Raw genomic sequence first — 26,057 nt, 5'->3', positions numbered from 1 at the left:
TGATATGATATTTGTTTGATCAATTTAAGGTAAGAGAAACTATAATCTCAAAAGTCCAATACCCCACAAATCAGACTAAAACAATTCCCTGGTGGCGTGATGTGGACACTCTACATGGGCATCCTCCTGATAAGTGAAGCCTTTTAGCAAAGAACACCGAAGTATCAGCTTTTTGTTCTGCTGTCAGCTCCCAGGAGAAATGTCTGCCTTGACTTTGCTCAGTGTGATTGATGGGGCCTCACCTTTGGTTTAGAGGGTTACTCAGGGGTAACATGTACAACATGCTCTGCTCATGCTCAATAGGAGGCAAGTGAAGGGCACAGGCTCTGGGCTTTTATACACTACTGTTAATGGAAAAGGTCAACTGTCAGTACCTGCCAGGCTAAAGCAAATCATTTTCACTGAGTTTCCCTGCTCATGTTACTTGAATCAAAAGGAAATGACTAGAGCAGTTTGTGCTTTTGATACTGTCTGTACTTGATAGCATATCTGTATTCAAGAGTATTGTCATGTGTTCTTTAGTTGAGTTGATGTCAGCTGTAAGACAAGGTTCAGTTAAGCTAAAAAGAGTTGAGACAGAGTCCAGAGAATCCTACATAAGCCCAACAGACAGTGAACATTCATCTTTTCCAATAAATAATCATGCTCACTACATCTATCTGCAGGAGCAACATTCAACATCAACATCAAGTTTTTCCCTTTTCCGACTGACCAAGGTTACAAGTTTGAGAACTTAAACTGTTTATAGGGAGGGGGTGAGGTAAAAAAAAAAAAATGCATTTTTTATTCATGTATTTTTTCAGTCAAGTCTACAGTTGCAACAATATTGCAATGTCTGAAAATGTCAAAGTCAAGAGAGACCAGAAAATAGAGTCCTGATGTGTTATCTTAGATCTGAGGATCAACATACTTGTAAACTAGAGCGACCAATAAATAGAAACGCTGTTGTCATTACTTAGTTTGTCCACCAGAGAGCACTGATAGGGATATTTTTCAGTTACAAAACATTATAAGAACCCAGTATCAATCAGGCTCTGATTGATTATTCATGTACAAATGAGGGTTGTTTTTCCTGAAACATCAACTGAATAATGTTGCCATAGGAATTTGGAACCGCCTCCTCACATAGCCTTTGCTATCACCTGGCTGCTTTTCCAACACGTCTCTTGGCAGCACTCCCAACATGCATATACTGTAGCTCTGAATGTAACTGTTACTTTTCTGCTGTGTTAAATGTGTAGTGAAAGAGCTGAAATGTTTGACACTAGAAAGCCAAGTTTACATTTTGATTGTAAATTGTGTCCAGAAAAAAAAAAAACAGCAGCAATGAGATGACAGGAGCTGTAGTATTTCATTGTGTAGCTGCAGAACAATGCAAAACGCCTCACCTTGCTTTAACTGATGTTTCATTGCACTCTGAGGTCATGACACAAGTGTTACATTCCCTAATTGCTTAACATACGGATGCTGAGCCAGTTTATAAGTTTCACACTTTGCTTTGATCACATCCCACCTTCTCTTTGTCACTTTTTAGAACACACAGAATTAAACAGTATTTATGGCACAGATTGCCCATAAGTAGCCTGGAAGCCTTGATCTGTTGTGTGGGCAGCAACGAAAGCACAGAAAGTATGTTTTTGTTCATGCACTGCGAAATTATTTAGCTCATCAAGCAGATATCCACACATTGATCCATTATGCAGCCACATTAATCAGGTCAGTACATTATGATGTGGGAACATGTGTCTCCAGAGGCACAACATGTCTCTTTGTGTTTCATAAAACTACCACACACACTCCAGAGCAGACAGGAAGAAGGTGGTGAAAGGAGCCTGTAAACATCAGTACCCAAAGCATCTCGGTTTAGGGCTCTGTGGGAAGGGAGGCACTGTGCGTTACAACATCCACTGTCTTTTTTAATGTCTTACAGGAGAAGCACAGATATTGTCGCAGCCCATCTCAGTTTTCATCACTATCTCCTCCAGCAGAAAAGAGGATTGGATTTAAGCTATCTATAGCACCTCTGCAATCTCCCTGCAGCCCACACACACTTCCACTCACTCTCATGTGCACACTGTCATGCCGACAAGCACATCCACACACACACACAAGCATACACATGCACAATGGTTTCATTACAAATGGATCATATGAAAAATACAATACAAATACCAAAGCCATGCTGCTGGTCCTGCTGGTCCATATATCATTTTAAGGAGTGGGCTGAGTGTGTGTTTGGGTGTGTGGGTTAGTGTCTGAAATTATTCCAAGAAAGCCAGGCATGAGACACATTGGCCCAGCTTTTTGATTCATTTAAAGGTCTCAGAAGTCACTCTGTATTGCCCAGGGGAGAGTTAGGCTACTGAATAATGAATGCAAAACAAGGAAAATACTGCCTTTGCTCTAAATGGGAGATTTCTTCCTGCAGTCATAACTTGAGTTACACATTGACTCAAGACTTTTCAAGAATCCAGGTAGAACTAAAATTCACCAATAGGGATATTCTTTGCAGTATATCCGCTGTTTTTTTGCAGTAAAATTTCACCAGATTTGATGTGCGGTGCAGGAGAAAGTCTGACTGTTGAAAGCCTGAACCTGACTGGTGTTATTTTTACCTCATGGTCGGATATTGAAACCTAGAATCTTATGTGACTTACAGCAGACTTATATTGGGAGTAGCTAAACTTGTAGGAATTATGACTTGTCTGACGGTAGCAAAGCAGGAAACAGTGTGAGGTTATTCCAGAGTGATAAAGTTTGCAAAGGGAGGAGGTTAGGGGGGATGGCTGGGTCAATAAACATCAGAATTCAAAAAAGGACATCGCAGTTTGTTTCCTGTTTCCTACCAACTGTAAATGTTGGTTTATTCTTATTGGTTAGTGGTGGTTATTGGATAGTTGCTATTGTAACCATGACAATAAAGTTTTCCTGACCTTAACAGATTAGTAATTTTAACACAAATCACAATGTTTCCCTAACCCTTAACAAGTTGTTTTTGTGATTAAACCTAACCAAATCTTAACCATAGCTGTGTCCGATCATAAAGTTTTATTTTGGAAACTGAGATGTTGCCCTGTTGACAAGGGTGTCGGATCAGAAAATGCTTAACTCTTGGTTAGTTGAGTCAAATGTGAGTAAGGAACAATAATGTGTTGTGATGACGATGTGTGGGGAACATTAAAGAGCTGCCTAAGAAAGTTATTTTTCTCCATTCTGCTGTTTCTTCTCATCAAGAGTGATCTGATCAGCACATATCGAGGCCTCAGTTTATACCTCTTTGTGTCATACTGGATACAACAATGTATTTTGTCCTTTAATTTGGAGGACTTGATGACAGAGACGTTTATTTATTGCACATAAAACTGAGGCTGAATATTACTTTTAGCAAACAACATGATTGCTGATAATAAATTAAAGGACTTATATTTGATGCAAAGATAATAGTGGCATTTTTCATGAAGAAATTAATTTAAAGTTTTGTTGTTTCTTAGCCTCTCATATATACTGGGTTTTTTTGTTGTTTTCTCCTAGCCAGAGTTATTCTTGTATGTGAGAGGACTGCCAAATTCTACTGTCAACACCTCCGCGGGGATACAGAACATTAGCAACTCCCTTTGAAAATGTTTGCTGACAAAAATGGTAAGAATAAATGTAAAGAACTAATGTATGACAGTTAATCTTCTAAATTAGCTTAAAAACATTTACTGAATGATTTTCTAAGTGAACTAAAGTCACTTACACTATAATAAAATTTGAGAATAATTACACCATTTTGGCTCCAATTAATAATAGATGCCTACAAGTATTTACTAGCATTTATGGAGGGAGATTTGCTTGCAGAAATAAGGACTTTTCTCATGCTAAAATGTTTCTAACTTGTTAAAACAACAAGATGTATTATATTATTCTGTTTTACAGGCTCCCACATTCTTCATAGTGAATTTGGAGGCAGGGAAGATCAAAATGTATTCACTGGCAGAGAGAGTGATAAAGAGCTTGTTGAACAACAAAATGTTCTACAATTCTGTTTTATCAACACACTGTTCTCATTATTTGGAATTTGTATGTGGTCTCTGGCTTGAATAAAACATAATGTACAGTAGCTTCACATGGCCCTAATTTCAAATGTTACGGAGAAGATGGTAGAGGCAAATACAATAATTAGACTTTGTATGGGTCCCTGTACATCCTTATCAGCAATGTACTGTCTGCATATTTCATTTCAAATGTTGTGTTTCCTACATATTTTTTTCAGTTTGCATTTCATGGTTGTTGTTCATATTTCAGAAACATATTTTGCAGTAACAACTAGGTCAAATTGATTCTCTATAAATTGAAGGTGTTTTCACCCAGTATGCATCATGTATCACTCCCATCAATCAGCGGTTGCCAGTCATGTCGTTACAGGCAAGATTTTAAAATCGCAGCTGCATTTTAAATCAATGTTTTGTTCAGCTATTCAGCTGACAGTCTCAGCATGCAATTGTACAACAAGTGCAAAGATAACAGTTGTAAGCGTTTGTGAGTCCCATGATCATACAGAGCCCAGTAAAGATTAAATGAAAAAGCACAACAATATTGTGCTAAGCTGGTGCTTACTTTTCACTCTGCACTTTTCCAATTTCCAGTTTGTAGGTCACAAAGAAGAATTTTCATCAAAACTTATTGACATGTTGCTCTTCCTCAACATGCCGATAGTATGATTTATCACTCATTTCAGACATGACGTCTGTTATGGAATTTTCCATCTTTAGGGGTTGCAAGTTGGGTTACATTGGGTCAAGCCTGGGCCTTAAGGTCACACTGTAAATCTTACGTAGAAGGAGTCACTCTCTCCTCTCCTTGAGACTCGGAATAACTGTCTGTGTTGTTTGGGGAAGCGAAAGCCTCTCTGATTAAGGGTGAATCAGCACTGTCATGGTTACCAAGGTTGGAGGGGGCCTTCCTGGACAATACAGACGTAGATTCTATTGACATAATCAGACATTCAAACCAGAATGTGCTGACAGTGACCTGAAGTTCCATGCAACGTGTCCTGAACTAACACGGGTAAGATGCAGTTCCTTGTTTAGAAACTAGTGAACCAATTAGACTCATTTTCATATTGCCGGCTGATCTGTTGAGGGTAAAGACTAGGAGTCAGACCTTCAGAGGGCAGAACGGGAAGAGACAACATCAGGTGTTGCAGAAAACTTTGATGTTTGCTGTTTCAGTTTCTCCTTGATCAAGTGCTTCAATAAACATTTTCAGCATTAAGACATTAAGGGCTCATGTGCACTTTCTCCACTGAGGTGCTGACCATCACTCAATATTTCCAATACTGTCAAGCTTACATTCCTCTATCCATCCATCTATCTGTAGTGTAGTGGTACTTAACAACACATTCTTGAGCTGAACAAAATAAATATATGCAACGGAACAGAAGATAAAAGCATGTAAAAGAGAAAAACTACAGGGTTGGCCGGTCATCTATGTTTCCAGATCATCCCATTGTCATTGTGTATGTGCTCAAATAAGGGTCAATAAGATTAAGAGCTTGTGAAATGATGATGATGAAATAATTTCCAATTCTGTAGCCTTAAATTCCCCCCTTTGTAAACCTGTGAAAAAAACTCATTTAAAATTCAAGTTGGTGAAAAAGAAAAGCTAGGAAAACATTTGAGAATATCTGAATGGAATTTGTGCATACACTATGTCAACTGTGAGGTTACACAAACACTGAGAAAAATCAAGTGCTTCTGTGAATATCTGACTACAGATTCAACAGAAAACTGTGTATGTAAATATGTGGCCTTGACAGTGAATGGACAACGCACAGCAAGAGCATGTGTATGAAATAGTGGAGTTAGCTTGTTCAGTGTCAGCCCTGGATGTTGTCTGATGATAAAGCAACACAACATAATCACCAGCTCAAGGTTAGTTTATCTATTATTTACAGTTTATCTATTATTTACAATAGATATCTATTACTTTATAATCAGCATTTTAACATATCCATAATATATCCTTTGTCTCACAGTTAAAGGTAATTGTATCCCTATGTGAACATTTTGTCAGTAGGAAGAAGGGAGTGCATTTATTTCAGATTAGCACACAACAAAACAAATCAAGAAACAGAGATGATTGCGATGATTAGCCTCGTTAGTGCTCCCTTTACCAGTGTATGGATTCACAGAGGTATGTGACATTAGTGAAGCAACAGAGCTAAGTTAGCTGTTGCAGGAGGAGCTCTCTGTCAGATGAGCAAAGGTATGAACATATAGAGCATCTTAGGCTTCAGTAAGAAGCTTGGGCCATTTTATATTATATTTTAGCTCTAAAAGTAAAATACATATTCAGAAAATTTTGACTGGATTACCAAAGCAGAATAACTAGATAATAAATAATAAATAATAAACTGACTTTAGAATTAGCATCAGCAACTGGTAATCACATCTTTAGTCCTCCATAGTTGATATGATTATCAGACAGCACACTAATGTAAGAATATTCATATTTTTAGTGGGGATAGCTTCAGACTCCTCTGAACACTTGGTTTCCAAAGTTTTTTTCTACTTTCAGCCTGAGCTGACATCGGCTTGTGATGGATTTCTTTATAGGATCATCTGCTCCACGCACAGAATGCAAGTTCACTGCTCCGCTCCGCTAACATTATGGTGTTTTTCAATTGTTTTGGGGGTAGTCATGCCGAGCCATGACTCAAATCGAGCTGGCACGCTGTGAGTGTTTTTCCATTACACAGCAGGGCAAAGTAAAATAAGTAGTTTACCTGTTGGAGATGTGCTGGTCATCCGCAGCCCTTCAACAAACATCATCATCACTGTGGCTGTGCTACTGTGCTATTCCTCCCTGCATTATTTCTAACTGATCCGCTGAACAAAGAGCTCCAAATATCTCCATATCTTGTTGTGCCAACTGGTTTGGGCTGCTAACAAAGCTCTGCTGGTCAATTGGAACAGAGTGGGCTCATTGGGAGGGGGGCCTTAAAGAGACAGGAGCTAAGACTGCCTGTTAGAGACAGAGGCTGAACTGAGGGGCTGCATAAAGAGTCGGTATAAGATAAATAAGGAGTTTTTTGAATTGTGAATCATGCAAAACTACTCTGGTTTAGTTCCAGAATAAAAAATATAGAGCTGAAAATGAGCAAAATAGGTCCCCTTTAACCTCCTCAAAATCTCAGCCCTAAAATCTTCAATCCCATCCTGTAGCTCAAGACAAATACTGTACCTTACACACACCACTGCTTTTCACTCCCATTATATGTTACCTGTTATAATGAATTTATTTATTAAATAAGTTACTCTCTTTTATATTTCTCCCAAACAATTCATTTAGTTTAAAATACCCCTGCACTCAAAAAAGTGTTTTGCTTACTGTTACTTGGATGCTTGAACTGTACTGTGCAGAATGATGTACAGTATGTGTGAAGTTTGTTTTCACATTCATCTACTGAAGGGTGGAAGTTTCTCTATGCCTTGAATCTGACTTGAAGACATGTACCTTTGAGCGTGATTTGTGACATTACAACTAGTTTAGAGCCAATCATGGTCTAGTATGTAACTTGGAGGCAATTAAAAATTTTTTGTGGATTAACAATATGAGACACCAAGAATTATTCCACACGGAGTATTTTGTTTAAAAAATATGCCTGGAGGGGATCTTTTAACTAGATATTGCATACAGCATGTGCAGACCCACTGTGTACAAATGAAGATGGCATTACATGTGAACTAATTGATCAGCTCCACAAACAGCTCTCCTGGGGAAGACTAGTTACAGTGCTCCAAGCAATCTATTTTCCATTTCAGGCCCTGCAGCCTGTTGGACCATAGTCATGGACACACCTGTAAACAATTAAAGAGGCTTCTTCATACAGCCACTATTGAGGACCACAGTGGGAGGTCCACAGTGAGTGATAAAACACTGCAAGTTCGGCTTGGAGGCACTCTGCAGGACTGAGAACATTCAGTGGCTAATAACCCTCCTTATCCAATCACGACAAGTATACAAGCCATTCACAAAAAACAACAAAACAAAACAATGCCACAATCAAGCTAGCTGTGTTAAACTGTCCACTCAGTTTAACTTGCAGCATGACTGACCCCCTCATCGTTATCAGAATTGTATAATTCAAAACTGTATGGGCGCAGTTGTTAAATATTTCAAATTAGAACAATCACGTTTGGTGAATAGGTCATAAACCCCTCACTATTGAAACAAAAAACAAAAAAGCTGAGTGATGATGCTATTATTCGCAACTTAACTTTTTCAACAATAACCTCAAAACTTAAAGACCTACAATAAAGCTTTTTTTCTCGGATATTATCAATTACTTTTCTTAAACCCTTGTGTTATTTGTTTAAGAACATTTATAAAAATCTACACAACATAGTAAACACTGAGTATCCAGATGTGCAGTATGTGGGCAAGTGCAAAAAAAAGACGCAGATGAAAGATGTAAAGACATGCTAACAAAAATGGAATATAATTCTGAAATGGCTTCATGTCAGATTTACACAAGCATGTTTTGTATGCTGTGCGTGTTTGGTGTCGTCTTTGTGTAGAATTTTTATGTGATTAAAAAGTCTTATAGCTAATCCTGATGCCATATGTTTTTGTTTGTATAAAAATGAGACAATCCAGATTGAAATTGGTGCAGTATCACCAGTATCAGTATCTCCCGGTTGGATCCAGGGTTTTGGGGGCTACAGTGTCTACCCCTACCACTTCACTTTGTTTTCCATACAAAACTTAATAGAAATACACCCGGAGCTGGTTGACATATGATGAGGTCAAACTTTAATTTATTAATAATGAAAAAAAATTCAAAGTTAGATTGCCACTAAAAAAAACATCCACCTGTGCCCTGCTAATGGGTAGTTGTGAGATTATTTACTGTTACTGTTTGTTTATCCACATCTTCATTTTAATCCTTTAAGGTGCACTTTGCCATCTGCACTGTTGTCACTGCAAATAACATTTTGCTTTTTACTGATCTGCCAATAATAAAGCACATCATTATGTAAAAGCACAAAGACTACAGAAGTAATGATATTTAATGTTTCCATGAATCTATACAGTAACAGGTTTAACAGGCCATTGGTTTTGTTTACTGCTTAAGTTGCAGGTATCGTAACGTTTTACTTAACATAACTGTTGTCTCCATGGAGATGACGATAATGATGGAAGCCAGTCAAGCCAGAGAACTGAGATCTCGCTCATATCAACTAATAATTAATAAGGTTTCCATGGTAACAATCTTGGTATAACACAGAATTCATGCTTGCTTCCATCTGCTTCTTGACTCACCTGTCTCTGGGTCACACTGGTGCTCACAGGGGTCCAGGAGGCGTCGTCCACACAGCTCATTCACCCAGGGCCCGCTGGCATTCTGCTGGTAGTACAACAAGATCTGTGCCGGGTTCAGCCAGTCTGAGGCGTCCAACTGGCTCCCCTGCAGCAAAATGAACCTTGATCCTGAGGAGGAGGGAGAGAGAGAGAGAGGGAAAGAGACAATGTAGAAGGAAAGAAGATAAAGAGGGAAGAAATGAGAGAGTGTGGAAAAAGGATGGGGACAAGGACGAAAGGCAGGGGAGGATGAAGTAGAAAGAAAAAATGAGAAGGAAAGAGAGATGAAGGGAGGAAAGGGACAGTTACCTAAATAAACATTTATATGAAAAGTCAATCCAAAAGATTTTCTAGACTGGGGCTACATAATTTTATTGCTGTTTTTTAAATTATTTTTTTTAATCTAAATTAAAAAGGACATGGACACAGTATTTGGAACTTTCTACCAAAAAATATCATCATCTGAACTGAAGACAACAAACAGAATATTTCATTTCTCTAAAGTGGAATGGACAGAGAGGTTCTTTAAAGGAGAGAAAAACTCAACATCCAAAATCAAATAGTTTGATAAGAGTCAAAACATACCAGATGAGAAAATATTTGGCTTCAAGTTGAACCTGACCAACAAAACATCCAATTAAAAGCCTCAAACAATCTTCTCAACCACTATTGAAATATTTGAAAGCTGAATTATTGTGTCGTATTATGAAAGAGCAGACCTGCAGCCAAGACGGCAAACCTTGACAGCTATAAAAACTGAAAAGATGAAAATATCCAAACTGTGAGAAACATTTTAATGAAGCAATACCTATAATGACAAGATAGATATTTTTGTTATCAGTAACCACAGGCAGCCAGCTGAGGCTTCCACTGCGTTTCCCTGCAGCTAAACACATGCAGCAGGAGGAGGAACGCGGCAGTGAGGGAAATAGAGGTTTGAACTTTTCATGGTGTTTAGACAAATCTGTGCTTGGATTAAAATGTTGAAGGGTCAGACAATGTCATAAATAACTGAATGACATGTTAGTGTAGAGAATGAAGCAGCCTGTTCTGGTTTGGTTGTTTAATGCACTCAGTGGAGGATTGGGCTTTACAGCTTTACTCTGAAAACTCGTCTTCTTTGTCATTCACATTGGTAAAGTGGGAAATTGTGTTATGCACTTCTATCCTTTTCATGCATCTCTTACTGAGTCAATGACTTTACATACAGCGTGCATTTAGTTCAGTTATGTTTAAGATGATGGCACACACAGATTAAATTGCCCACTGTACATGGTCTTGTAAGGATGGTAACTTGGTTAAAGGCCTGTAAGAAACTCTACTCAAACTCTCTCAAGGCTTTCTGCAGTTTTACCTACACGAGACCATGTCAACAATGTCATTAAATACCTAACTGTACAATTATTAACAACTGACGATCAATTAACAGTTGCTCCTTGAGAGGTTTTATTTCCTGAACTCCCCCGGATTCTCCATATGGTCCTCCGCCCTGATCTTCTCATGTGTGCATTGGTGGCAAGTAAAAAGTGTCATGATGGGATCTGTCTTGTATTCCAGTATCAGGTTAACACCTTCTGAATGTCTGCTAATAGTTTCTTCCTAAATTCTTCCTTCATATATTGTCTTTCTTGATCGGCCTAACCTGTAGCTTAGCTGCACCTGTTGTAAGTAGGTGTTATCAGACGTTTGTTTCGGGAAAAATAATTCCCCTGCATGGTGCATATAAAAGAGTATGACCTTAATGGGTTAGAACCTTGACAATGTTAATAAGTTGCATCATGAAGGTGTTTTCGATGTAAATTCCAAAATTCTGTCATCTGACCAGTTGAGGAAAATTGTGGATGGTTTCATTCTGTTACAATAAAAAAGGAACATGACACAAGGATTGAGGTTGAAATCCATGTGTATCATTGCTTAAGTCCTATAAATTGACTCCCTTCAGTAATGAATTACTGAAATCCTTCCACCCAGCGGCAGTAAAAGTAACCTAGAAAAAGGAAGATTTTATTAAAAGAAAAAAAAAATACAATAACTTTAGATTCAATCACTTATATGCAGTCAATAATCCATATGAAGAATACAGCCTTGAGTCTGTCAGGAGACCGAGGCCCCTGACACAGCAGGTGTCACTATAATACCTGATACTGAGACATCTCCGCTGTGTGATCTCTGTGAATTAGCAGAGCAACTCATTGACCAAAGCCCTGACCATTTGCAAACACGGGATGCATATTTAATGACTTCTTGGCAGGCTCAGTGTGTCCTAGTTAGCGGCATCCCCTTTGATGATCCCTTTAAAACTAGAGTGCACAGTGCAAATGGCCACATGCATGTTGTTTGCTTAATTGTGAAGAGTCATAAAATTGCTTGGAAAAAAAAATTCAAATCAATCAACAAACCAATCAACAAACCAATAAGCATTATCACAAGCAGTCTTACTTGTTTCTGTTTTATAGTGTATTTCATGTCCTATTTGGGAATGCAGTATCTTTGATTTCGCATCTAGAAATGGATTCTTTTGGAGGTATACAAAAAAAAATTAGAAACTGACTTCTGCCAAAAAGGGAAAAAAAAAAAAAAAAAAAAAATTAAAGTTACACTGGAGCCATCTTGATGCAGATATTCATCATCATTTCAAGTGTGAATCTCTTCCAGAGCGGGAATCAGTGGAGTGGGTGCTGCGCTTAATAGTCAATTTAAGCACCACTGATTTAAGCACCACTGTGCAGCACTTCAGTCAAGGTCTGAATAGAGCTGTTGTGCAGAAATTCAGCAATATCACATCATTTATTTACAAGTACAAAATGTTTCTTAAATGAAACACTAAACCAAAACCCCAAAGCAAAAGAGTGTGAAAAATAAAAATAATCGAAAATCAGAAACAAAAAAAATAATAATAAAGCAATAAGTCTCTGACTGAACCATTATTAATAATTGTTTTTTGTTTGTCTGGTTTTTGGCTTTTTGATACAGGCAGATGGCACATGGGAAAAGAGTTAACCACTGTGCTATGTTTTTCTGTAGACACAGTCTAGTCACAGTCTCTCGACATTTCAGTCACTGAGTGTCTCATAGAATTTGAATTTCTCATGAATTACAATGTTGAAAATACAAACTTCCTAATTTGTAACCAAGGTCCTCAGTGAATTATAAGGTGAAAAAAAAGTAAGAAAAGTAAAAACATGATTTACTCTAACCAAGAAAGGTCTCTCCCATTAAAGTGAATACAAACTGTGTAAAATCAAAGATGGCGCATCATTTCTTCCTCACCCTCAGTGCTGCCGCTGGTGGCCAGAAGATAGAAGAGACTACAGTTTTAGTCAACAGAATCACTGTAATATCTCAATTAAGAAAGTGGTCAGAGTAATTATTTCTTTTGGTTACTTTTTCCAACCCTCTATGTTCTTAAAATGCTATAAGCTGCTGAGTGACTGAAATGTCCAGGTTCTAGCTGATCGCCTTTCATGGCTGTGATACATAGTATGAGGGTCCTGGATCAGGAATGGGGTTGTCATGCTTGATTTGTGGATGCTATGCTTATATGGGCCACATGATAGTTTTACACATTGAACATAATTGGGACACGTCTCAGACAAGACGGATGGTGGTAAAAAAAACGTATTCCCACAAAATACTATTTGAAATGGTCTGTTTTACACTTTCTCCAAGTTAGTCGTAAAGAAAAGTTTGTCTTGTCTTTTGTTATGAATCTTGAATAGCAGTAGACATTGTTATCCCAGGTAAACATCTCCACATGATTACTTCCCCTGATGTGAAAGCCAAGGAGAAAGGTGTGACTCTACATTACTGCGCTTTTCTTCACAGTATTTGAAGGCAGACACATGCGCAGCTGTTGGCATTAATAGCTTCTTTCCCCAGTGGTAGAATCCAGATTTTCATCTGATTCACCATGACATCAAATCAAGTCTGATGAGATTGTGGAGACATTTATGGAAACATTCTAAATCGATCCCAGTTTTGTAATTCAACAGGCGAATTCGCCATCTTTCATCTCCTTTCAAAGTTCCCTCCCTGGACGCCTCCCTGGAATTTTAATATCTCTCTGGCAGACCAGCGTATACCACCGGAAAGCAGCAGCACTCCGAATCAAATCAGACCTCCAGATGATAGATGAGTGAGCCTAGTCACAGTCTATAATATATCTGGACTGCCAGCTCACTCCTGTGACAGCTGAAAAATGCCAATGAGCCAGCAGGAGCCAGCGCTTGGCCCCCGCGGTGCTTTTTTCTTCTGCAGGTGCTACATTGAAATTCATTAGCAAGGTGGTTCAACATATCAGAAAGTACAAGGGGAAGAGTGATGGTGGGTTTGCTGCGGGTGGTCACTGCGACCTGGCCTCAATGTGCTCTGATGCTTTGAGGGCACATCTGTTGTGTGGTCTCACATGGGAAACCTTGGGGGGGAGGGGGGGGGTGGTTGACCTGGCATTTACCTTTGTCTTTGAGAGAGCAAAGCAAATCAGCAGCTCCACTGCAAAATGCCTGCATTCGGTTTGAGAGATATAGTGGGCTGGACTCCCCAGAGAGCAGCAGAAAAATGCCAGCTCAGCCCCCCAGGGCTTTGGGCGCCCACAGAGGTGTGTGTGGAAAGGCTGCATCTAACAATCTGAAGCTGGTGTAAAGCCTTACCGTCAGCGATGAGGTGCTCCGGAACATGTAGGATTACCCGCACTGAGAGGCTGCAGGAGAGGTGAGAGGAATAAACCAGGCCGATCACGCAGCTGATGACACTGATCAGAGTCAGGGTGGTCTTATTGATGGGGCTCCGTGGGGAACCTGCTGCTGGGAACAAACACACAGGGAGGGAACGGGGGAGGTGGGAACAACAAACGGTTCAGATATGTGAAGCAGCGACCACACTTAATTCCTCCACAAAACCTCCATACCATAAACATACATGCACACAGTCACACAAACATATACACACTGCCTACACAGTGTCATTTTACAAACAAGCCAAAAAACGGGCTTAGCGCCCATGAAAAGGACCTTTGGATCAAAAACTGCAAGCCTTTGGGAGGTTTAGACTAGGCCACTCGGTGGCACAGAAATAAGATTTACCTTTGAAGGGTATTAACATCCACGCTGGGATGTGGGGGGAAAAAAGAGACATGGGCCTGAATAAAAACGGTTCAGAGGTTATTTCGCAACCTTCCCTCTTTCCCTCTGCTCTCCCTCCCTGCCAGAGTGAGAATGCTTCCCTTATCTCTTTGACTCCAGAGTGCAATACAGAAAGTGTTAAACGTGACCTCATACCCACAGGGGCATACACACACACACACACACACACACATACAAATCACACAATGACCTTGACTATAGCCACTCACACTTTGTTTAAAGCGGTTATTTTTTCACTACCAGAATAACTCTAGATTACATTGTCACTTTTAAATTACTCTGGCAGAACTTTTTCATTCAAAAACTGCCCGAGGCGATCCTTTAAACAAAAGCCAAAGCAGGAAGCTGACCTATTGTATTATACATATGTAAAGCTAGTTTATTTAATCAAGTAACTTACCCACAAACTGGTTGTGGGCAACATTTCACCTTTTTGATGCCTTGTTTAAAGTTTATATTGGTTTACATTTTCAGTTTTTTTCATTACAAAACATCTCCTGTGGACATTTAGCTTCTCCATAAAAACTGGAATATTTCAATATTCTCATCCTTCCTCTCATCGGTCTTCTGACTTGAAGAAATATTTTGTCAGGCCTCATGAATCATCCTTTCCCCTGGATCTAAACAACATAGTTAGGGCTGTGTTGCAACCTCTTTATTCTATTCTTAAACCTCGCTCTAATTAAAGGTGTTGGCTGCACTTCTGGAGGCTTCGCCGTGCTTGTGACACCTGTGCACATGACGGGGGAATAATTGGCTTGGAGGCGTTGTAAAAGCTTGTAACGCCTTCTGACAGCAGCTATTATTTTGAGTGCATTGTCTCTTTATTTTTTATTTTTTCCTCTGTCTCTCTTCCACACCCCATTACTGTACATCAAAGCCGCAAGGACATAGCATGCTGACAGATAAAACGTGCTCCACGATTTCACTTTGACAGCATTTGCACAGCATCCACCTTAAAAATAATATTTGTGTGTAATGTTATTTCAAAATACAGTGTTCTTTATGTCTCAAGATGCAATCAATATCAAAATATTTTGCACTGAAAACCTCTGATCTCGTCGTCTTGTTTGATTTCAGTCAACAAGATTGTATGCAGATGCACTGAGATCAGTGTTGCATGCTCACAACCACTGACAAAACATTCTACACACACCGATGTATACCATACACAGCATTTACACAAATACTATGTGTTTCCTATAGGAGTCAAAATCATGAGCACACACAACACTGGACTATCCATCTGCTATATGCACTGTAAAGGTTACTTGTCATGCGTTGTGGCGATGGTAATACCATCAGACGGCGGGATAAACTGTAGGTGTACGAGTCCTCCTTACCCCCTGAGCCCCATGCGCTGTTGGCGTTACCATTTCTCATACCTCGACTCCGGCGGCGACTGCGGTTTGGGTCGGTGTAAAAGGCCAGCTGAGGCTCGCTGTCTGCCTCCGTCCCAGAGTCCCCGTCTGGGTTCAAGAAAGTTGAACCCGCTGTTGGATTCACACAAAAATACACCTCTAATGAAAAAAAAAGAGTTCTGGACCAATGGTGGGGAAAGTGCCCTCAAGTTTGCCTCACAGAGTTTGCGGGGAAAGGGCAGCCAGAAGGGAAACTGAACCCACTGCTGGGATTCAGTGTGGAAACAGATCAGGGCATTAAAGTTTTCTTCAGTCAATAACTGAAATGTAGGCTAATGGAGATGAAGGCCAAGCAAAAAGTTAACGATATCATACATTAAAGAAAAGCTTGAAAACAACTTTTTTTTGAGCGCACTGGTTGAAGATTACAGACAACTTTTCTTTTATCCACTTCGTTCATAAGAAATGTGAATGGACAAGAGTACATTCATATAGATCCTTGAGCAGACTAAAAGAAGACCTGTTGCAACTTCCTCATAGAAGGTAAAGCCAGACAAAACATCCCTGTGGATGTAAATACAGAGGTACAGTAGCTTCTTGGATCTGATCTCTGGTTTTAAATCGTATTGTTTTTTGCTGTAGAGTAAGAAATCCTTCCTTGGGTAAATGCAATTTGAACAAATTGTACTTCACCTTGAGCAATTTATTAAAACGCTGCAAGGTTTGTCTTCTAGAGCGAACCTTTTTCACAGATGATATTGTAAATATTCACAATAAAATAATGTAGAGTATCAAGTCGGATATGAGAGTTTGAGTAAATTCAAAACCTCCCTCATATTAACACTGAGGTATATGTGGATAGAATAAAACCACTGGATATTTGCACAGACTTAGTCAGTAATGAAACTACTCCTTGCTGAAGTACAAAGATGTGTTTTTGATCACATCCACTTCATCATTTTTCCCTCATTATTTTAAGACATGCTTAACTGTAGCTACAATCATTTTGGACACAGTTAAGACTGAAGGGCTAAAGCCTCAGTCACATCAGCAATTATAACATTAGAATTTCACACCGAAATGTATTATTTTTAATGCATTCTGTGAATTTACAAAAAAGTTAAATTGCGCCGAAGTGAACATTGACATGAAAATGGGCCCATCGACCAACTACAAACAGTCTTGACAGTCCAAAATATAATAGAAACTATCACATCAACAATGTTCCACCAATTGTATAGAACCTTTGCTCCACAAGAAGCACGGTTTGCAGTCAGTCCTGAGATGCTGATTATATATTTTCTTTTCAATCAGTGATCAAGCTAGATAACTTACTAATTGGCACTGCAAGCCAGCTAATTTTTGGGCAATTGTGTCCAGCTTGCTGTCCAGCGCTAGCTAGCATGTTGCCAGTTAGCTCAGCAGCTATAGTAGCAGCCACAAGACAGCCAGTTGCATGACAGGGCTCTATGGTACAGATAGCTCTCATGAGTAAACTGTTAACTTATTGTCCAGTTCGGGGACAGAATCATCAGTGCATCACCAAGCCGTCAGCATCACCACATTGTGCTGCTTTCTGATATGACCACACACTGCGTGATAGATTTAATTTATTTAATCTAGAGGTTATTATTTCTTTTGCTTTACAAAAATGGCTAGAATTTTGATTTAGAAGTTTCACTAATTCTGTGTTTTTATGATAATATGGTAGGTTACTGCCACCTGTTCAAACACAAGCAGCATTAAGCTGCATGTTTTAGTTTAAATACAAAACTGACACTATCTGTAAAGTAAAAGAGATATATGTTCACAGCAAAGACTGTCTCACCTCTCGGGGTTGAATATGACATTATTTTGTTATTTCTGGTCATCAGTTTGTCTTGGTTTCTTTGACTTTATAAAATGGTCTCTGCTTTCAGGATGTTCCATTGGGACTTTGATGTAATAAACATCTACGATTCCTAGCTATTCAATTTAATGTGTACAGCAGCACTATTGTTGATTAGAATAACACACTCTTTATCACTTAAATTGCACTGTGAATCAGTACCAGTAACTGACAATGTTGTTAGTACCTGTCCCTGGAGTTACTATGGAAACACAAGTCCTTTATCTCTTGATGCAGAAATATGAACAATTATACCCAACTTACAATTATAAGTATATTAAATGTTACATAATCAAAGATAAATAAATGAACAGTAAACAACTTAATACCATTCTGCACAGACAAACTGAGAATTTTGTAATTACAGTATTTTTGTGAAGGAGTGTTGATATGTAAAGTGCAGTCTACTGTACAGTCTAGTCGTCTGTGTGTTGTGATAGCTTCCCTATCTTATTCTAGCTCTTTGAAATTTTCAAACTTCCAACACCTCTCTCCGATTTATAATTTTGAATATCATTAATTCATCATGAAATTGCATAAGGAATATGTTTAAAACATGTGGTATGTTTCCAGTCATCGTTGCCTTTGTCAGCACAAACAAACATACTGTATAATGATTAATTTGATCAAATCAAATTATGCTTTAACTTGCCTGTGTATCAATAAACATTAACCATAATCTGATGTCACCATCTAAAGTTACCAGTTGTTTAATATTTAAATTGACAACTGAAAACTTCTTTCTGTTCCTGTTATTTTATTTTTATTCTATTAAATTTTATTTTAGCATGCATCTTACAAGTATTTTCATTATCTATTGATCTTGATCCCTTAATCAATTAATTGTATAGACTATAAAATGTCAGAAGATAATGTAAAAATTGCTCAAGACAATTTGAGGACATCCAAAGTGACATCTTCAAATAGCTTGAAGTCCTAAACCCAAAGGCTTTCAATCAACAATGACATAAAAAAATTTATCATATTTGAGACACTGGAACTAGAGAGTGCTTATTATTCCCGCTTGATTAATACCATAATTGATTGCTTTTCAAACAGTTTGCAATTTTTTTCCCCACACGATTATATGTATTTTTACTATGTATACCAAGCATCTTGGGAATCTTATCTTAAACAAAACATAAATAACAATGGTGACAATGTTTCCAGCTATCCTATCTAGGAAAATTTAAGGGAAAAATGGGGTGACTGACTGTGTCAAAGTTAATCAGTTTGAAAAAATATAAATGGAAACAGTGGATGCATACAGTGTGAGAGATGGACCACATGCATACTAAATAAACTGCTAAACATGCATAACACATATTGATGTGGCTTTTTGCTGGACAATACCAACATGACTCTTGATTTTTTGTAGGGAGGAGGTTAGTTTTTGTTAGTTTTTCAGTTTTTTATGCTGCGATTCATTGAAAATGCAAGCACACGAGCCTTGTCAAAATGCTGTTACACTGCCAAGGAAAAGCGCAGGATAAAGGTAAAAAAAAAATGGAGAATCCATTGCTAAGATAATCCCATTCATACCGTTCAAACATTCTCCACTTTGCATTTTCATGAGATAGTAAATGTTTCTCTTTTGCTTCGAAGTAGGAGGAAAAATTCAGCAGTGAATTGGGCCTGACAGCTTTGTGATTTACTGCTATAGTATGATCTTGAGGATGGGAGCTGATGTATACAGTACAATGTGATAAACAAACTGCTCTTACTGTATGTTCACAATGCATTTCAGTGGAGGGTATTTTAGCAGAGGCATTAGCTACATTTAGAGGGCATGTATTGAAGCTTGTCTTACAAGTGTTAGCGGATTGTGAATCAAAAAGTGAGGGGGAAAATCCATCAAAGCAGCAAAGATTTGCTGCCTCAGCGGGATAAATGTGAATGGAAGTAAAATTCATGCTAATGTTGCTCAGTGAAAAGAGCTTTAAAAATCCCTAACCAAGACACAGTGCTTGATTAAAGTGGAGAAGATCCCTAGGAAACAATGGGGGAATGAAAACACTCTTGGCAGCAGCGTCAATGTGACAAACTGAGAAGGACTTTTTCATGACAGCAGCTTCATCAGCTTTTCATATTGTTGGTTTTAAAACAATATGCACTGAGGATATGAATGTGTAGTGTAAATATTATTGGCAGCCATGACTATCTGTCAGCACAGATGTTGGCATTGCTGTACTTCACAAGTGGGAAGGCTTTTTTGATGACACCATTGTTTCAGCAGCATTTCACACGACTGATTTAATAATAAAGCAATATTCACTGCACACTTCCCCCCCAGAAATGTTTACTGACAGGGAACAAAGTCCTCTGGAATTATATTCAATGTGCTATTAAAACGCTGCAATGAAATGAAGACAAATAAAATGTCTAGGCAGTGATTGGTGAAGAAAGGAGTACTTCAACATTAAATATTTTCCAATAACTACAAAAAAGACCAAATGATATGTAGACTTTAGATAAATATCCATCATGCAGGCACATTTTGATGATATGACACAAAAATGCTGAGATGTCAAAGAAGAGATGTCGTATACAACCCAGAATTTCCCCACACATCCTCATAAAAAAAAAAACAGTATATGTCTAAAATTCAGGCCAGCAAAAACAACCTTAAGTTACATTTACGCAGCTTTCCAAAACTATTACAAATCACTTTTAAAAAATGATGATATTTTATGGTGTGACAGCGCTGTGGTTAAGGTCTGGTTGGGTTTAGGCACAAAAAATCCTTGGTTAGGGTTAGTGGAAATTCATGATTTGTGTTAAAATAATCACTTGAACTGTGGTTTATACTTCCTTAAAGTGACGCAACCTTCGTCATCATGGCAATAGTAAACACCAGGACCTTATGGTTTTTTGAAAAAATGTCCAAACTCAACTTCAACTTCAACTTCAGTTTATTTAAAGTGTGAACTTTACAAGTTAATAAAAACAACAGAAAACAAAAAAAAGAAGCACCACCAGCAAGGGGCGAGACAACAGTGTGTTGGTGCCCCAGCTGGCTGCCGTGAGGTGGGCCAGCAGCGGTGGGCAATGCGCCGGTGTTGGGGGCACTGGTGGTATCACGGGTCAACATCAGCGAGGGATGATGGGGATGGCATTCGGTGCTGACTAGGGATCCCTTGCCTGAGGGAGAGACAGGTGACTCCAGACTTTCCACTGGTTCTAAGCGATTCTCCAAGATCAGATCCCCAGGCAGAGATGAGGGAAGGACACGCATTTTCCACTGCTTGGTGACGGAGGCCAGTGACCAAGATTCAGGTACTTGAGTGGAGCACACCTGGGATCTGGGCTTGGCTCCGAGCTGGGGCCACAGATCCTCCAATAGTGTCAGCGGGGCATAGGGCATAGACAGATCCATGGAATTGGAGGGAAACCATGGCACGATATTACATGTAAAAGTACACACACATACATACGCTCACACACACATACACAGGTTGTAATGTCAATATTACAACAAGGTTTAGGTTAGAAATTTTAAAACAGAGATCATATAACTCTAGCAAGGTTGGGATAGCTACATGTCAAAGAGGAAAACAGTTAGTGATTTGGGTTCCTAGGCAGTGAAATTAGGAAAGGTCATAGCAAACAGAAAAAAAGACCTGTTTTCAGCTTGGATTTGAAAGTATCAACAGAGCTTGCCTTCCGAATGTGCAATGGTAGATTATTCCAGAGAAGTGGAGCTTGGGGCAAAGGCTTGACATCCAAAAGAGTTATTATTATTATAGATGTTATGTTATATATAACTATTCTAGATGTTATGAAGGCATGTATTAGGATTTCAGCATCTGAATTTGATAAAATGGGGTGTATTTGGCTATTTTACAAAGGTGGACGAAGGCAGTTTGTGTTATATACTTGATATGTGGCTCAAATGTAAGACATGGATCGAATACTATTCCTAGACTCTTAACTGTATGGGTCTGAAAAATTGTGCAGCCATCAAGATTAATGGAAAAGTCTGTAAAAAGCAATGTGAATCTAGCTGGACCAAGCAGCATTTTGTCTTGTCTTGTGTGCATTCAAATGCAGGAAATTATTGCACATCCAGTGATGGACTTCTAACAAACTACAGGAGTCACTGACTGTTACAGGAGGATAGATTTGTGGGTCATCAGTGTAGCATTGATTCATTATGTTTTGTTTTTTGAAAATGTGACCCAAGGGCAGCAAGTAGGGACACGGTATTTGACCTTAGAGTGGGAAGACATAGTATTATAGCCTTGTGTTCTATTACTCAGGTATGATCGAAACCAAGAAAGTGCCAGACCCTTGAGACCAATAAGGCTCTCAAGATGTTATAGGAGGGTGTCATGGTCCACAGTGTGAAAGGCGGCACTTAAATCAAGTAACAGCAAACAGATGAGAGATCAGAGTCCATTGCAATAAACAGATCATTAGTTACTTTGGTCAGTGCAGTTTTGGTAGTGTTGAACTGAAACTCATTACAGAGGTTATTACTGGATAGATGGGCAGTGAGTTGGCTAGCCATCCCCTTTTCTAACAGTTTGGACATGAATGGAACATTTGAAATCGGTCTATAATTGTTTAGGTTTTGTGGGTCAAAGTTGGTTCTTTTTAATAATGGTGTAACCATGGTAGTTTTAAAAGCAGTAGGAATGATACCAGGGGATGGAGAGAATGATGTTGAAAGCACCTCAGATGGTGAGCAGAGGATGTTAGTTCTGGGATGAAAAGAGTAATAGGAGCCATAGATTAGTGCAACACTGCCACCTTTTTTGTTGGCATGAGTGATATAGGAGTATAGAAAGTTAGGTGGTGATGATTCAGCCAGAGGCAGTGTGTTATTTGTGGATAACTAGGTTCACAGAGTCCAAAAATATCAAAACCATGTTCAAGTATTAGATCATGAATTAAAAGCGCTTTGGAGCTTATTGATCTAATGTAAATAAAGCCTATTTAAAGGCAGGTATTGCTGTAAAAACAGGTGTAACCTTCATATTCCGTTGATTTTTGTTTGGATGGGATTTTCTCTTTTGGATGAGGGTAGGGATATAGAAAACTTCATTATCTTGATTCATAGGAAAGCAATTTGGAATAGAGTTAGGGCCAAATCCTCAAAAGGATTGCACGGCTTTTGTGGCTGCTAAACCTTTGCAAATGAGACAAAAAGATAACGTGTCACAAAGCACCCAAATGCACCCAACAGACTGTTAGCTGCTTGTGTCATTACATCCTACATATACCACTATTGTAGAGGACTTGGGATGCCATTTTAAAATACAAGGCAGTCTTTCAATGATGTCGAGGGAGTGCACACCTGGGTAGCGATAGGTGCTGGCACCTTTTAACCTTACATCTCTGATTATGGAGTCGCCGGTGATACCACAGAGACAGCATCTGAAGAGGTGAGCTGCTGGGCATGCAGTGTGTGTTGATGGGCCAGCAGGTTAACACGACGTTCAGCCACTGAGGAAGGAGATCCATCAGCAGGGAGAGAGGTGACAGCGTGCTGGTGCCCCACTTGCCTGTTGCAGCCGCAAGCAATAAAGGCAGGGCAGTGCCCCACAGGAAGTTGAGCAACTCTGAGGTGGCCCAGTGACTGGCCAACGCAACCAGGAAGCTCGGCGATGAGGCACCACTAGCCAGGGACTGAGACAACAGTGTGTCAGCTCCCCGGCCAGCCGCTGTGAGGTGGGCCACCAGTGGCGAGCAATGCTCTGGTGTTGGGGGCGCTGGTGGTATCGCGATTGATATCAGTGAGGGATGATGGGAATGAATGGTCGGACATTCAACATTGACTGGGGATCCCTTGCCTGAGGGAGAGAAAGGTGGCTCCAGGCTTTCCACTGGTACAAAGTGATTCTCCAAGATCAGATCCCTAGGTGGAGATGAGGGAAGGACATGCATTTCATCTTTTCTCTTCAGCTTATCTTTCAGGCAGCAGATGTCCCACTTAAGTTGTGTATTGACAAGCTGACAACTCTCACAGACCGCCATGTCGGCCCAGTAAGTCTCTTTGCTCATTGACATTTAATACAGTTTTAGTCCACAGATTCAGTCCAGAGTTCGTTTACACTCGCAACTAGAAACAGGAAGCAAACAGTGGTCTCCTGCAGCTAAATCAACTACCTATTTAGCCATCCACCTCCTCATAATTTAGCCATCCACCTCCCTGGGTCATAATTACTACAACCTCTAGATGGCATAAAAATAACCATAGATCGTTTTTGCCGGCCTGATTTTTAGACTATACTGTTTTTTTCTTGTGAGGACAGGTTGGAATTTCCCCTAAAATAACTAGAATTTTGTTGTGTTTGACTTTTGGCTGTTATATTTGTCTCATTCCTGCCTTGATCCCTCAGGTCAGCATGCTGTTCTACGGCTATTTTAGTAATATAATAATAATAATAATAATAATAATAATAATAATTATTATTATTATTATTATTATTATTATTATTATTATTATTATTATTATTATAAATAATAATATTGTATGCAAAGCAGCAAAATGGAATCAAATTCAAGACAATAAAATTGTATATTTACAACGGTCAAAAACCACGTTAGTGACTCTGTGAGGCTGTACTGAGGCACAGCGATGCTTTGACTTAAAGGCCAAAACACACTGAAAGCGATAATTGGCGCGTGTCATTTGACTCATGTCATTTGACTCATGTCATTTGATGTTCCTATGGTGCACTGCAGGCATCAGATTTGAAATGCCAACACCGCAGAACCAACACAGATTTGTCCTGTTGTTCTTTGTATTTACTGCTGCATTGGTTGGATGTAATGAATGAATGAAAAGGAGAAATGCAGAGGAGGAAAACAAAACTGAAATTAAGAGCGTCTGTTTTCACAGTGAGTCTGTTGAGTGTTTAATGGTTATTTATTTGTGCTTTAGAACGTAACTGCCATGAAACAATCAGAAAATAACGTTATATTTCTCTCATTCAATCTACCGCTGTTCACTCTCCTCGCTTGACCACCACTGTGCTGTCTCTCTATCTCTATCTCTCTCTCTCTCCTCTCTCTCACTGGTGCTCTAAGCTCTCTCACACTATCTTTCTCTTTTTCGGCTGCAGAAAACACAGCTTTGGTCGCTGGGTCCTCATGTAACACTTCAAAATTGAAACAAGGTTGAAGTAGGGGTGTCAAGGCAGTTTGACGCGCCTCATAATGCTTTTGGAGTGCACTCAGCCATTTAAAACAATATGTGTAGTTCAAAACGCACGTATTTTCAGTGCGTTTGGATCTTAAATGCCAGCAGTGCTACCATGCTCAAAATTACAATGATAACCTACAAATGTTTAGCAGGTATAATGTTTACCATGATCTCCATCTTAGTTGAGCATATTAGCATGCTAACCTTTGTTAATTAGGACTTAACATAAATTACAGCTGAGGCTGATGGAAATGTCAATAGTTTTGTTGCAGGTATTTGGTCATAGTTAACAAATTTTGACCAGATTATGGTGCTAAATGAAAAGTTAAGGGAGCTCAGAGATTATTAGAATTAATTCTGAGGGGAACACAAATGTCAGTACCAAATTCTACAGCAATCCATCCAAACAAAAACATCTACCTCATGGTGACACTAGAAGAGAAGTCACCAAATTCAGCTGACCTTATCGTCGGGGGACAATGAATATCTGGAAAAAATGTCATGGCTATCCATTTAATAATTGTTGAGATATTTCAGTCTGGAGGTGGATTAACCAACCAACACACAGAACATTTCCATTCCTAGAGTCATGCTGCTAGAATGGCTAAAAACCAGTTCTACCTTCTCAGATGTGTGGCTTTTCTGATTTTCTTACTTACATATAATTCATAAATTGAATATCTTTTCACTTTGGACTATTGGTTGGACAAAATAAGCAATCCAAACATGTCACCATGGACTGTCAAAACGTTTTAACTATGTTTTAACATATGGAAAGAAATATTCCATTGAAATATTCCACTGAGAACTCATTGTCAGTGTTTTGTTGTCTGGAGACCACCCAAAACAGTTCTCGACACTGAGTGATTTTTAATATCCATGTTTGTTGCTCTGGCATTTTTGACACAGAGTTCTTTATATTATCCAGCTCAGGCTGAGAGAATACAGATCACACTGACACAACAGCAGTCATGGGTCCAAATACTGCAAACCAGGAACCAAATGTTTATGGAATTCTGGCTAAAGCTTTGCTTAGGGTGTCACCATTAGGTTTTGTCTTTCTTCATCAAGTGACTGTTTTGATTAATGATAATTATAAATGTATGAGTATGGTTATCCCATGGGAAACATGAACGTCTGTACAAAATTTTGTTGCAATATATCCAATA

At 39.0% G+C, this 26,057-nt stretch overlaps 1 protein-coding gene across 4 annotated transcripts in view; it reads right to left on the bottom strand.

Moving 5' to 3' along the window:
- astn1 (astrotactin 1) overlaps nucleotides 1-26,057 on the bottom strand; it is a 394,147-nt gene that overhangs the window by 260,112 nt on the left and 107,978 nt on the right. For 2 of the 4 annotated variants that reach the window (XM_067604968.1, XM_067604965.1), the window contains exons 6-8: nucleotides 15,833-15,982; nucleotides 13,998-14,147; nucleotides 9,310-9,477 (exon numbers count right to left, since the gene is read on the bottom strand). In XM_067604968.1, the coding sequence (XP_067461069.1) occupies nucleotides 9,310-9,477; nucleotides 13,998-14,147; nucleotides 15,833-15,982 (468 nt within the window). The remainder of the gene's footprint in view (nucleotides 1-9,309; nucleotides 9,478-13,997; nucleotides 14,148-15,832; nucleotides 15,983-26,057) is intronic. The other 2 variants (XM_067604966.1, XM_067604967.1) reach the window with 2 other exon arrangements.

The sequence above is a fragment of the Thunnus thynnus genome, chromosome 12 (genome assembly GCF_963924715.1).
Source record: "Thunnus thynnus chromosome 12, fThuThy2.1, whole genome shotgun sequence".
Classification (NCBI taxonomy): Eukaryota; Metazoa; Chordata; class Actinopteri; order Scombriformes; family Scombridae; genus Thunnus; species Thunnus thynnus.
Note: the sequence above shows the minus strand (reverse complement) of the source record. Positions and strands in the feature narration are given on the sequence as shown.